Source organism: Cucurbita moschata, unplaced genomic scaffold, assembly GCF_002738365.1.
Source record: "Cucurbita moschata cultivar Rifu unplaced genomic scaffold, Cmos_1.0 Cmo_Scf00001, whole genome shotgun sequence".
Taxonomy (NCBI): domain Eukaryota; kingdom Viridiplantae; phylum Streptophyta; class Magnoliopsida; order Cucurbitales; family Cucurbitaceae; genus Cucurbita; species Cucurbita moschata.
The window spans coordinates 10,668,687-10,681,141 of NW_019268517.1; the positions used below are offsets into that span (position 1 = coordinate 10,668,687).

The following is a 12,455-nucleotide window of genomic DNA, read 5'->3' on the forward strand; positions in this document are numbered from 1 at the left end:
CCGTAAAAAAAAAAAAAAAAAAAAAAAAAAAGGACAGTTATGAAATCTCACATTGGTTGAAGAGGGGAATGAATGATTCCTTATAAGGTTGTGGAAACCTCTCCCAAGTAGACGTGTTTTATAACTGTGAAGCTGACAGAGATACATAACTAGATAAAGCGGACAATATCTACTGGTGGTGGGTTTGGGCTGTTACAAATGGTATTAGAGGTAGACACTGGGCGGTGTACTAGCAAGAAAGCTATGTTTCCAAAGGCGGTGGATTGTGAAATCTTACCATGGTTGAAATGGAGAACGAAACATTTCTTGTAAGAGTTTGGAAAATCGAAAGACTAACGATGATACGTAGTGGGTTAAAGCAAACAGTATCCGCTAGCATTTTGACTTCCAACAATAAAATCATATGAACTTAAAAGAAGATCAATCGAAAGTACTTAAATCTAAATGATTAACCGTAAATTAATGATTTTAGCATTTTGACTTCCAGATTTGGATTAGTATGTAATCTGATTTTGATTTTGGTTAATGATTTTCAAAGTAAAATGATTGTATAACTTTTTTTATTTAAAATAAAAGGTCAACCTTTAAAAGTCAACACCATGGATGAAAGTCGCACCATATTATTTTGATCAATGTCCATTGGAGGAGCCTAGAGATTGGCTCTGAAATTCATGCTTAGGGTTTTATTATTATGTCCATTGGCAGCCATGGCTGCAAACCTTAATGCTTTGCCTTGCAAGATGTTAATAATAATAATAATAATAATAATAATAATAATAATAATGCAAATAATAACTATTATTATAATCACTAATATGCAAATATTAACAAATCTCTTACATGAATAACATTATCAATATAATCTCTCTCAAAACTCACTTAAAAAGCTGACCCTTTTGAATTCATATCAATATCCTTGGCGGGGCGGCGGTGATGGTGCAGGTGGTGGCGATGGAGGCGGCGGGAGCGGTGGCGACGACCCGCTCGCAGGACGGGCACATGGTGAGGGTGGTGGCTGGGAGGTGACTGTAAAACGGCTGAGAAGCTTTGAAGGCTCTTAGTTCTTGAAGTTCCTTTTGTAATCTTCTGTTCTCTTCTGTCAATGTCTCACACCATCTCTTTAAGTACTCACAATCCTCTTCTGTCTGCTTCAACTTTGTCCTAAAATCCATCAAATTTTCGGAGTTATTAATGATTTTCCCGACAAAATTCATTAATATATATATATATATATATTTGTGTGTATGTATGTATATACGTGTGTGACATCTCACGTCGGTAGGAGAAAAACACTCATTATATAAGAGTGTGAAAATCTCTTCCTAATAGAAGCATTTTAAAAATTTTGAGAGTAAGCTCGAGAGGGAAAGACCAAAGAAGACAATATCTACTAATGGTGGGCTTAGACCGTTACAAATGGTATCAGAGCCAGACACCAGGTGATGTGTCAACGAGGAGGCTGTTCTGCAAAAAGGGAAAACACGGGTGATGTGTCAACGAGGAGGTTGTTCCTCGAAAGGGGTAGACACGGGTTATGTGTCAATGAGGAGGCGGTTCTTCGAAAGGGGTAAACATGATGCGGTGTGCGAACAAGGACACTGGACCACAAAGGGGAGTGGATTTGGTAAGAGTCAGCGAGGATGCTGAACCCTGAAAGAGGGTGGATTGTGATATCCCACAGAGTGTCAACGAGTATGCTGGATCCTGAAAGGAGGTGGATTGTGATATTCCACATCGATTGGAGAGGAGAACGAAACACCATTTATAACCTGGATAAGGGTGTAAAACCTCTCCACCAGACCCTCAAGCCGAAAGTCTAAAGTGGACAAGCATGTATACCTTGCTCTTCTGTTTTGAAACCAAACCTCCACTTGTCTTGGTCGGAGATTTAGCTGCTTGGCCAGTGCTGCCTTCTGCTTCTGTAATTTGGATATGAAATTATTAGGGTTTATATATTACAAATAAATGATTTGCAGTTATAATTAAAAAAAAAATGGGGTTTTGAAATAAAAGGGGGACTTACAGGATTGAGGGTGCTGTGTTGTTTGAAGCTTTGTTCGAGAAAAGCTGATTGTTCTTTAGAAAGTCGGAGCTTTTTTCGAGCAGACGCGTTTTCTTCATCGTCGCTCATTCTTGACGACGATCTTTCCTTCTCCATTTCCATGTCTGATGATCTCTTGCTTCTTGTTCTTCCTCTTCCTCCTCCATTTCTGACCCCAAAATCCATTTGGAAAGATGTTACCGTACTGTTCGGAGACTGGTCTTCTGTCTCCTCCGCCGGTATCATTGCCACGGCTGCCGCCAACGCCGGCGGCCGGTTTACGTCCAATACTTTGTCCGTACAACCCAGTTCCGGCATCACTGCACAAATAGCACCAGAGATTCACTTCAAATTGACCCAATTCCCCAAGTTTTAATTCTTGGATCATCAAAAATCCAATCTTTAACAAAACCCATCAAATAATAACTACAGAAAAATTGCAACCACTCAAGTTCACCGCCAACAAATATTGTTCTTTTTATACTTTCACTTTTAGACATTCTCTCAAAAAATTTAAAACGCGACTACTCGTGACACGTTTCCACATCTTTAGAATGTTTCGTTTCCCTATTCAACCAATTGTGAGATCCCTGGAGAGAGGAATGAATGCGATGGAGGATGTTGGATTTTGAATAGGGTGAATTTTGAGATCCCACAAAACTAGTGCTAGCGAGGAATGTGAGCCTCAAAGGAAGTAAATTGTGAGCTCTCACATACAAATAAGTGGCCATGAAGACGCAGGGTAGAAAGTAAATTGCGAAATCCCACCGATAAGAAAAATAAAACATTTTTATAAAAGGGTTAAAACCTCCGACCCATTTGAAAAACTTTGAAAGAACAAAAAAAAAAAAAAATAATAATACATACTAACGGTGAACTGAACTATTATTATTACTATGCAAAATATATATATATATATATGAAGGAAAAGGAAAGAGGAGAGTGTATTTACAGGGATGAGAGAGGCAGGAAAATGGAAGGGGAGAAGAAGATTGATGAGAAGAACGAGGAACCGGAGCCAAAGGAAGAAGATCCAGCTGAACCGGCGGACCCAAACCGTACCCAGAACCGGGAATAGTTTTTTCATCATCATCCTCATCTTCATCCTTTACATCTCTTCCATCTTCATCATGAACCCGACCGAAACCAGAACCAGAACCAGAACCATGTCCCAATCCAACACAAAACCCTAAGGCCATGAGAGAAGAAGAAGAAGGAATAGAGCGAACCCCAAATGGGTTATTTGAATTGGGAGCATCACCAAGCCTCAAACCCAACTCCATTCCCACAAACAACAACAACAACCTTAAAACAATACTCCAATGGATGTCCCCTTTTAAATACCCATTATAATTAATTATTATTATTATTATTATTATTATTATTTGACCCACAAAGCCATATTCAGAAGTGCACGTGAAAATATTTAATCCTACACGGGACTTTAGAGACGCTGAAAAAATACCCAAATAAACCAAAGTTTGAGATATATATTTATTGAAAATATTAATTTTATTTTTTAAATTATTATTTGCTTCAGTGGCCCATAAAATAATTATCTTAGGGATGCTTGGTTCCTAAGCTACTAAATGTGTATATAATGATGAAATCAATGCTACATAAAACATTATTAAAAACATTATTATTTCATCATTTATTCAATTTAATGAAATATAAATTTTATAGTTTAATTTAACTATAAATGTTTAATTAATTATTACTCTCATTAATTGCTAAGTGTGATTATTAATATTATTGTCTTTCTCACCAACCCAGCCACCCCAATATCATTACATAAATATTTATTTTATTATTTTTCATCCTACGCCCAGGATTGAATTCCCAGATTGTTTTTATTTATTTATATTATTATTATTATTTAAACTCATTATGACGTCGACGAAAAACTCATTAATTGCTGTCTTACCAAACACTCCACTAATTGTGAATTTATATATAGTTTTATAATAAAGTTGTTATTTTCATTATTCACTCAAATATTAATACTTTTAATGGTTGAATTCCTAAGTTTTCAATAAATAATTCAACTATTTATTGAAGGAGATATATATTTTTGTATATTTTCATTTAATAAAATAAATTATTTTATACGTCATAACTTGTGATTTCAGCTTTGAATAAGTTTTTGATAATTATTGAAATATTATTTCCGAATTTATTAGATAGGACGGAATAATTTTGAGCTATAATGTTGACGAAAATAAATAAATTTGAAACGTGAATATTTTGTATTCATTTGATAATTATTCTCGTTGTGTTTAAATAGCCATTTATAGATGATTGAAATTATTAAATCAAAACGTACTCAGATGTAGAATAAAATGATATAGAGCATGCTTTTTTTTGGGGGTAAATGTCACCGTCATCAAAGACGTGGGCGGAGGTGATTAGGGTAAAATAGAAAAAGGACACTTGACAATCTACATAGTGTTTAGAAGTGGCCACAGTCAGAGTAGGGCTAGATCATCTCCATAGTAGACGAGTTAAAAAACTGTGAGGCTGATGACGATACGTAACGGGTCAAAATAGGCAATATATGCTAGCGATGGACTTGAGCTGTTACAAATAATATCATAGCTAGTTATGGAGCGGTGTGCTAGTGAGATTGCGAGATCTCACATCGGTTGAAAAAAATGAAACATTTTTTATAAGGATGTAAAAATCTCTCACTAACAAACACGTTTTAAAATCGTAAAGCTAACAATGATAACCAATTAAAACTGATATTCACAGTTTTTATATTTTATTTATTAATTATAATAATAAAAAAAAGTAGAGAGAGAAAGATTAGCACGAGATTTGACCAAATAATAAGATGTTCGACTTGACGGAGACAAGGCGACCACGTCATCACAGTGTCCAAGGAAAGTAGTTTTTTTTTTTTTTCTTTCTAAATAATATTTTTTTTATGAGAAGGGTATGAATGTCTTTTCACCAAAACCAATTGTGGCTATAATATATATATATATATATACTTATTTTCCCAAATTATTGGTTTCACTATAAAACAATTATTATTTATTTTACCCTTTTAAAATATAATAATACTATTTATCATCTTAAAAAAATAAAGAAATAAATGAAAGGATCCAGAGGATGTGACGAGGTCAGATATGTCATGCTTTTGGGATCATTGCAATAATTGAACTCATGCAGGCTTTAATGATAAGCTTTAGATACAAAAATTAGGAAATTAAAAATAAATAAATAAATAACCTTTAAAATATTAGGTGGTCGAGTCTTAATAATCTTAGCTATTGTCAGTAGATATTGTCTGTTTTGACATGTGCAGTCATCAATTTCACGATTTAAAAATGCAGGTGAAATTTTTATTTAATAAATAAATAATTTATTTTCCCACATTCCCTAATTAACGTTTTGACATCGAATCAATCATAGGGTTATGGGTTTGTCGGAGTGATTTGGTCGGCCCAACTACTCCCCTATGGGCCCTACTTTTTTCTTCATTATTTTTATTTACTTTTTCTTTTTTTAAAAAATAATTATGGAATAAACTTGAGGAAGAATGATTTAATAAATCATCAAAATTAAGGTTATAATAACTAGTACAATAGAGATAAGATATTACCATAAAAATAGATTAATATGGATATTAGCAAAAATCAATGATTATTATCATTAATAAGTTTTAACATTGGATTATAAACTAATGATTATCCTAAGATAAAAACATACTTATTATCATTATAACTTAATCAAGGATTAGAATAATATTGCTGTTATTTTATTAATTAAGACAATATATTATTGTTATTTATTTTATAAAAATACATATTTTTAATTATTTTTTCAAAAGATTTAGTTACCCATTGAAATTATATTTCTTATAACACCCGAGTAAAGAAATAGTAAATGAATGAATCGAGACTACATTCGAATAAGAGTAATCTTAAAGATAGGATGACTAAGAAAGTCTTAAAAGAATTAAAAATTGCTATATATGCCAACAAAATGCACATTCTTTTTGGGTGGCTCGATCATGTATACTAAGTGAGTTAAGGGTAGACTAACTTTCTTAGCCTCGAGTTATACCAAGTATAACTCATGGGCACTAGACATCATGAATAACTTGATTTAGGGTTTAGGGTTTAGGGTTTGATGAACGGGGTATAACGTTTAGTAATCGAGTTCATGTTCGAATATCAAAGCATTCAAAATACTTGATTGTAGTCTATTCACTTAACAACGCTTCTCTAAACGGCTTCACTTTGCTCGTTACCAGATCTCCGTAAGACAATCGGCAAAGACCACTTTATGGGAAAAGTGAATGATTGTGTTTGATTACAAATTTTAATAGTTTAGAAAAAGGATTTAAGAAAAAGGGAAAATGTAGGAATTGTAAAAGACAAGAAAGCATGTAACATAGGAATGGGAGGGATCTTTGTCCCCTTTAATCCTATCAATGTCATTTCTCTTTCACTTCTCCATGTTTTGTACGCTTTGGTATGCTTTACGGATGAATTTAAAGTTGAATAGTGAAGAGACGAACGTGATTATAACTTCTATCAATCTAAAACTAAGAAGATCTTGGATAGATAAGTAAAAGATGATCATCTCTGTATGCACGAGATATTTTTGAAAGAAACCCTAAAAACAAATCAATGGAAACTAAAACTCGAAATAGCTAGGTTTGTATGGTGTCGTTAAGAGCATTTGAAAGTATCGTCCGAGAACATTTTCAAACAACAAAATGGGAAATTTTCAAAACCCTAGAAAAGTAAAAAGTACAAAAGAAAAGGTGTTGTTGGTTGACCCAAGAAGAAGAAGAAAAGAGATAATGGTGTGTAAGGGTTTGGCTTCGCTTGGCTTGAGCACCAAATATAATGGATAAACAATGTCAATCCCAACTTCACCAATTATGGGCGTGCATGCCTTGGGCCATACCCTTTCATTATTGCCCCTCCTCCCCCTCTATCCCAATAATCATATTCATAATTATTACCCGATACTCGTCTTTTTAATCGTCTCGAATACTTTTTTTTTAGTTAGTTTCAACATTTTTTTTCTTTACCTAAATGATTTCGTAGCTAATATCGAGCATATTTATAGTTGGATTTGAACATTTATGTGAGGGGTTGATTTAAGAGGTGTTTGGTTGGATTTTGCGTAATTAAATGGTTGATAAAGAATTATAAGTTAGATCATACAAAAGCATACAAAAGCCTTCCTTTTTTCAACTATATAGAAACCGGGAGCAGAGACAAAATTTTCTCTATAAGCTAAATGAAGATAGGGATGGAGAATATTTTTTTTTTTTTTTTTTTGAAATCCCACATTGGTTAAAGGAGAGGAGAACGAAACATCCAGTATAAAGGTATGGAAACCTCATCCTAATAGACGCGTTTTAAAATCGAGAGGCTGACGGCGATACATAACGAGCCAAATCAGACAATATCTATTAACATTGGGCTTGGATTATTACAAATGATATCAGAGCCAGACATCGGGCGGTGTGCAAGTGATGATGATAGCCCCCAAGGAAGTGGATTGTGAAATCCCACATTGGTTGGGGAGGAACACGAAACATTCCTTATAAGGGTGTAGAAACCTCTCACTAGTAGACACATTATAAAGGCCAAAGCAGACAATATCGGTTAGTAGTGAGCTTCCCACACTCACCTAGTTTAAATTTTTGAGTACACAAAGGTAAGATCTGAACAAAAACATGTCTCAACCAATAAATGCAATCCAAAACAAGGTTTGTGGTAGACAGCTGCAAGGAATTTCACTAAAAAAAGACAAGGAATAACTTTACATCAACTGGTGCAAATTATTAGAAAACATTGCAGAAAAACATTCTGTTATATAGCAGAGTAAATTGCCCTTTCCACTCACCTGAATATTCAAGGGATATACAATAGAGAAACATACATCATTTTATGCAATGAGTTAAGAGCTCTACTTGATGATTTCTCATCATGATTCATCATGTTTAAACAAAAAGCTCAAGCTAGCTACATATTTCAATACTACTGGTAATCATGGCTTGTAGCTTTGAAACAATGGAGATGCTTAGATCTCACTCAATGTGTTCACAAAATGGGAATGGGATGATAGACAATCACAGCAGTCACTCAAAGTATTGTAGTGGAGACAGAAATGGAAATATGGGCAGCCCAACAAGACAAGTGGAGGGAATCCATGAGGATCAAAGTAAATGATCATGATGAGCCTCCTAAAGTCAACAAGCTCCATGGCAGAATAGGCCTGAATGTGTCTCTTTACTTGAAAAAGAGTGAAGAAAGTCGTTCTAATCATAGGTTTCTTTGTGCGAGTGACCTAATGTAACAGCACAAGCCCACAAAAAGTAGATATTGTCCTCTTTAGGCTTTCCTTTCTAGGCCTCCTCTTAAAGTTTTAAAACGCATTTGCTAGGGAGAAGTTTCCACACCCTTATAAAAAATGTTTCGTTCTCCTCTCCAACTGATATGGGATCTCACAATCCACCCCCCTTGGGAGCCCAGTGTCCTCGCTAGCACACTGCCCATTGCCTGCCTCTGATACCATTTGTAACAGCCTAATCTCACTCACCGCTAGCAGATATTGTCCTCTTTGGGCTTTCCCTTCTGGACTTCTCCTCACGGATTTAAAACGCGTATGCTAGAAAGAGGTTTCCACACCCTTAGAAGGGATGCTTCGTTCACACCTAATAACCAACAAACTATTTTTGAACTTCAGGATGTTACTCCATGGGATATTGTGATTTTCATACAGCAGTGCATGTAGTGGAAACCATAACCTTCAAGATTTTTAACTAATTCTGGACAAAGATGAAAGAGAACGCTAATTCGTTACTGATTCGCTATGCTCGTCTCTAAGTGGTGGATTATCTAACTAGCTTTTAGATGATGCTAACAGAATCAGCAGATGAGCCAATGGAGAATAAAGCAAAGCCAAAAGGTGAAAAATCTGCCGGATGATATGCTCATCATTGTTGCAATGATCAGTCTACATAACTCAAGTCAAAATAGAGCAAATTCAACAAGAAATTCCAAATATTTCAAATTGAATTGCTTTGAGGTGAACAGTCAAATCCCATGTTCGTTTAATGGGTAATAATAAAACAAAACCAGAAAAAACTTCCAGTTCAAAGTATGGATGAACTTATGATTGCACTCTTATTAAGCTAAAACTACCAGAGAAAAGCTAAAAAATGAGCATAATATCCTCACAACTAGATGAAATCACCGGGTTTAAAAGTTAGAATTTCATCCTTATGGCTTGCTTCATAAATAGTCTCCATAATTAGATAAAACCCTCACAAATAGCTCGTTCTAATTCTAACATTTAAAACTATAGGGACGAGCTATGTAACCAAATTTTCGATTTAACCTAAAGTAAATTAAACACATCAGATATGGTCGAGGGCTGAAAACACCAAAGTCAAGAAGATGATAGATATAGATTTGTAAGAAAATGTTGAACTGGGTTTTGATGCATGAAAAGATACATATGGAGGAGATAAAGGAAAGTACTCTCTACTTGATTTACTAATTATTTGCTTCCCATATGTTCAAGAAGTATGCCTACATTTCAATTCACGTACAATAAGAGCAGTAAAACGAAGAAAATTGAATATCGACCATGTAATAGTTCGTTGTCGAAGCAAGAGGCAATGCTTTTTTCTTAGTGAAAAAGTAAATAAATGCAAGTAGAACTTACATAGGTGTGGAAATATTAGTCATGATTCATTTTCCAATCTTGGGATTCAGATAGAGGTCCTCCTTTCATGCCAATCTTCTCCGTCTGGGCGCCCGAGAGTTTCCACTGTCTACATCGGAAACCTGCAAAGAATCATTTCTTCTTCTGGATGATGATGTTGAATGGGAGACCATGGAATCAATTTCTACAGCGGTGTCCATTTGACTCTCAGAATTGATAACAGCAGCAATGCTAGAGAAAGAATCTCTATCCTCCACAGGCGGAGGCTGCTCCTGGTGTCTAGGAACGAGCGGATCGGTATACAAAAAGCCCTCTGGAAGCCTATCAGCAGTATTAAACGCAGAGGTAAGAGAAGAAACTCTTGTCCTGTGTAGTAATGATCGAAGCACTGGGAGAGATTGAAGACGGGTATCCCCTGCCTCGGTGCCAGACACATGAGGGAGTTCTAAAACTCCTACATCATCATGGGGGTGCAGTGAAATTTGTTCTCTACGAATTCCCCTGGATGTTAAAATCCTATTCAACAAGGTTGGAGATCGACCAAATGTTTCATGTGAACCATCTGGCTCTGGCGGTTGGTCTAGATCACGATTGAAATCAAATCTGTTCCCCAATCGACGAATCATCTCATCCATAGGGAAATTAAGTGCAGTCCTCTGAATGGTTTGTCTCAAACTTTCAACCTTCCGAGCATGAGGCCTTAGAGGAATCTTAAGTGCAGCATCCTCCTCTGTCATAGGCGTGTTGCTGCCACGACCATAAATTGGCGTCACAGTCTTCATGGTAACCTCTCCTTTACATACAGGGCATTCCTTGGCATCGGAATGTAGATGTAGCCATCGATAAAGGCACGGCCAGCAGTATAGGTGACCACAACAAGTTACAACAGGGTCCCTAGCCAAGTCGAGACATATATTACAATCAAAGAAACTCCCATCAGAGTCACTGCCCTTTTCAACATCACTCTTATTCTCTGCCTTCTCATCTTCCAAAGCTTCATTGTTAATTTCACAAGTTTTCCCTGCTTCATTTTTCCTTTCCTCAGCAGTAATACTACCCTCACCAGCCTGTAATGGCTGTAATGAATTCCCATTGACTGAATTGACCATAATTTCACTCAATTCCAATGAAATATTCTGAGTCCCAGAAGGAATTTGGACTTGACGCCTTCTCCATCGATGTCTCGTCCTAAACCTGATAGCGTCTCCAAATCTATGTACAGGATCCTCAATCAAATTAGCTAAATTCACATCTTCATTTGGAGAGTTTGAAGGCGGCTCTGGAATAGGACCCAGATTCAAGTCAAGGTTCATGGCATCAAAGATTTCGTCACCCATTACAAATTTATTCGAAAAAAAGTAAAAATAAAACCCCCCAATTCAACCTGACACTTAGCGGCCTCTGGTTAGAAGAAACCCCAATGGCACCATGAAATTCAAATTACCTCAAAGCACAAGATCAACTCTGTCCCAGATGAACAATCCACCCTTTTCCAACACAAAATCCCTCACAACACATTACTTAAATTCATCACAAGCTTGAAATCACCGAAGAGTCCGTACAGAAAACCCCAATTCTCTCAAACGAAACTAACCTAGTCGATATACAATAATCAAAAACAATCAATCCTCGATCAATTTCGTTACGCAGGAAGTGAAAAATAACGAAATTCCGTCGAGCTTAGCCTTAACCCCGTCAATCCCAGTTCATCAAACGATAAACTAATCCTAATAATAATAAAAAAGTCGAATTGAAAAAATCCCAATCCTAGACTCGCAAGAAAAACTAGGGTTTAACGCGACTGCAGCCAAACAACAAAATTCTCACGTCGATTCAGAAGAAGAAGAACAACAAGAACAAGAAAGCTGAACACCTGCCTCAGACAACTGCTCTGGATTCCATATCATTCAGTAAACCCGAAATGATCTTCCCCTTAGCTGCGCTCGAGCTGATTCGCCATCAAAGGTCCGCCATCGATCAGCGATCTGGTCCACACACAAGCAACAGAGAGAGAGAGAGAGAGCGAGAGAGAAAGAGGAAAACGGAGCTTAATCGCACAGAGAGACAAACAAAAAAACTAAAAAAATGAAGCATACAAGGATCAGGCGATGGATAGGATCGTGCGGCTGATGAATGAAAATTGGGTATTATTGGATCGAGCGGCTGAGATCTGAAGAAGAAGGCATGTGTGGCGCTGTGGGATTGGCGGCAACAACTGAATTTCTTGTTTAGTGAGGAGTGAATTGAGTGATGACGGCGGGAGAAGAGAGATTAGATTAGAGATTTCCCACTTTTTTGGCAAATTTTTTTACAGAATGTGTAATCGATTTCAACTTGTTGTTTCTAAATTTGAAGAACGCGGCGCATGGATTTTTGGCAATGTAACATAACAACATGTTTCTCAATTTATGCCCAAATAACTCTCCCACTTTTTATATTTATTGCCAACATTTCCTACTCTTAATTACTATATTTATATTTATATTCCTATTTTATTAATAAGGACCTCGGGCTCGGGCTCGGGCTTGGCCCAGACAAAACATAAAAAAAAGATGGTCCACTTAGGCCCAATTCTAGGACCCTTAGGAGGGTTCAAGAGGCACCGGCCAGTTATCCTTTCACTGCAAAGAGAGAGAGGTTACGTTGCTCTGTGAGGCCAGCCTGACGCGTTCCCCTCTTCACTAAGGACCGTGACGTATGGGCTTTCGCT

The 12,455-nt window shown here is 36.3% G+C and overlaps 2 protein-coding genes across 4 annotated transcripts; both read right to left on the minus strand.

The window, feature by feature from the left end:
* Positions 1-800: 800 nt before the first annotated feature.
* Positions 801-3,325, minus strand: LOC111436719 (homeobox-leucine zipper protein HOX11-like). Its single transcript, XM_023074460.1, has 4 exons — positions 2,994-3,325; positions 2,024-2,361; positions 1,840-1,919; positions 801-1,161 (listed from the first exon to the last, which is right to left on the minus strand). Exons 1-4 carry the CDS (start codon positions 3,322-3,324, stop codon positions 903-905), a joined length of 1,008 nt encoding a protein of 335 aa, XP_022930228.1. The 5' UTR covers position 3,325; the 3' UTR covers positions 801-902.
* Positions 3,326-9,541: 6,216 nt separating this feature from the next.
* Positions 9,542-12,077, minus strand: LOC111436088. Of its 3 annotated transcripts, XM_023073883.1 has the most exons (3): positions 11,842-12,077; positions 11,619-11,730; positions 9,542-11,024 (listed from the first exon to the last, which is right to left on the minus strand). In XM_023073883.1, exons 2-3 carry the CDS (start codon positions 11,650-11,652, stop codon positions 9,811-9,813), a joined length of 1,248 nt encoding a protein of 415 aa, XP_022929651.1. In that variant the 5' UTR covers positions 11,653-11,730; positions 11,842-12,077; the 3' UTR covers positions 9,542-9,810. The 3 variants fall into 3 exon arrangements, with proteins under 3 accessions (XP_022929651.1, XP_022929579.1, XP_022929728.1); XM_023073811.1 differs by having other exon boundaries at positions 9,542-11,730; positions 11,842-12,075; XM_023073960.1 differs by lacking the exon at positions 11,842-12,077 and having other exon boundaries at positions 11,623-11,835.
* Between the last annotated feature and the right edge of the window lie 378 nt (positions 12,078-12,455).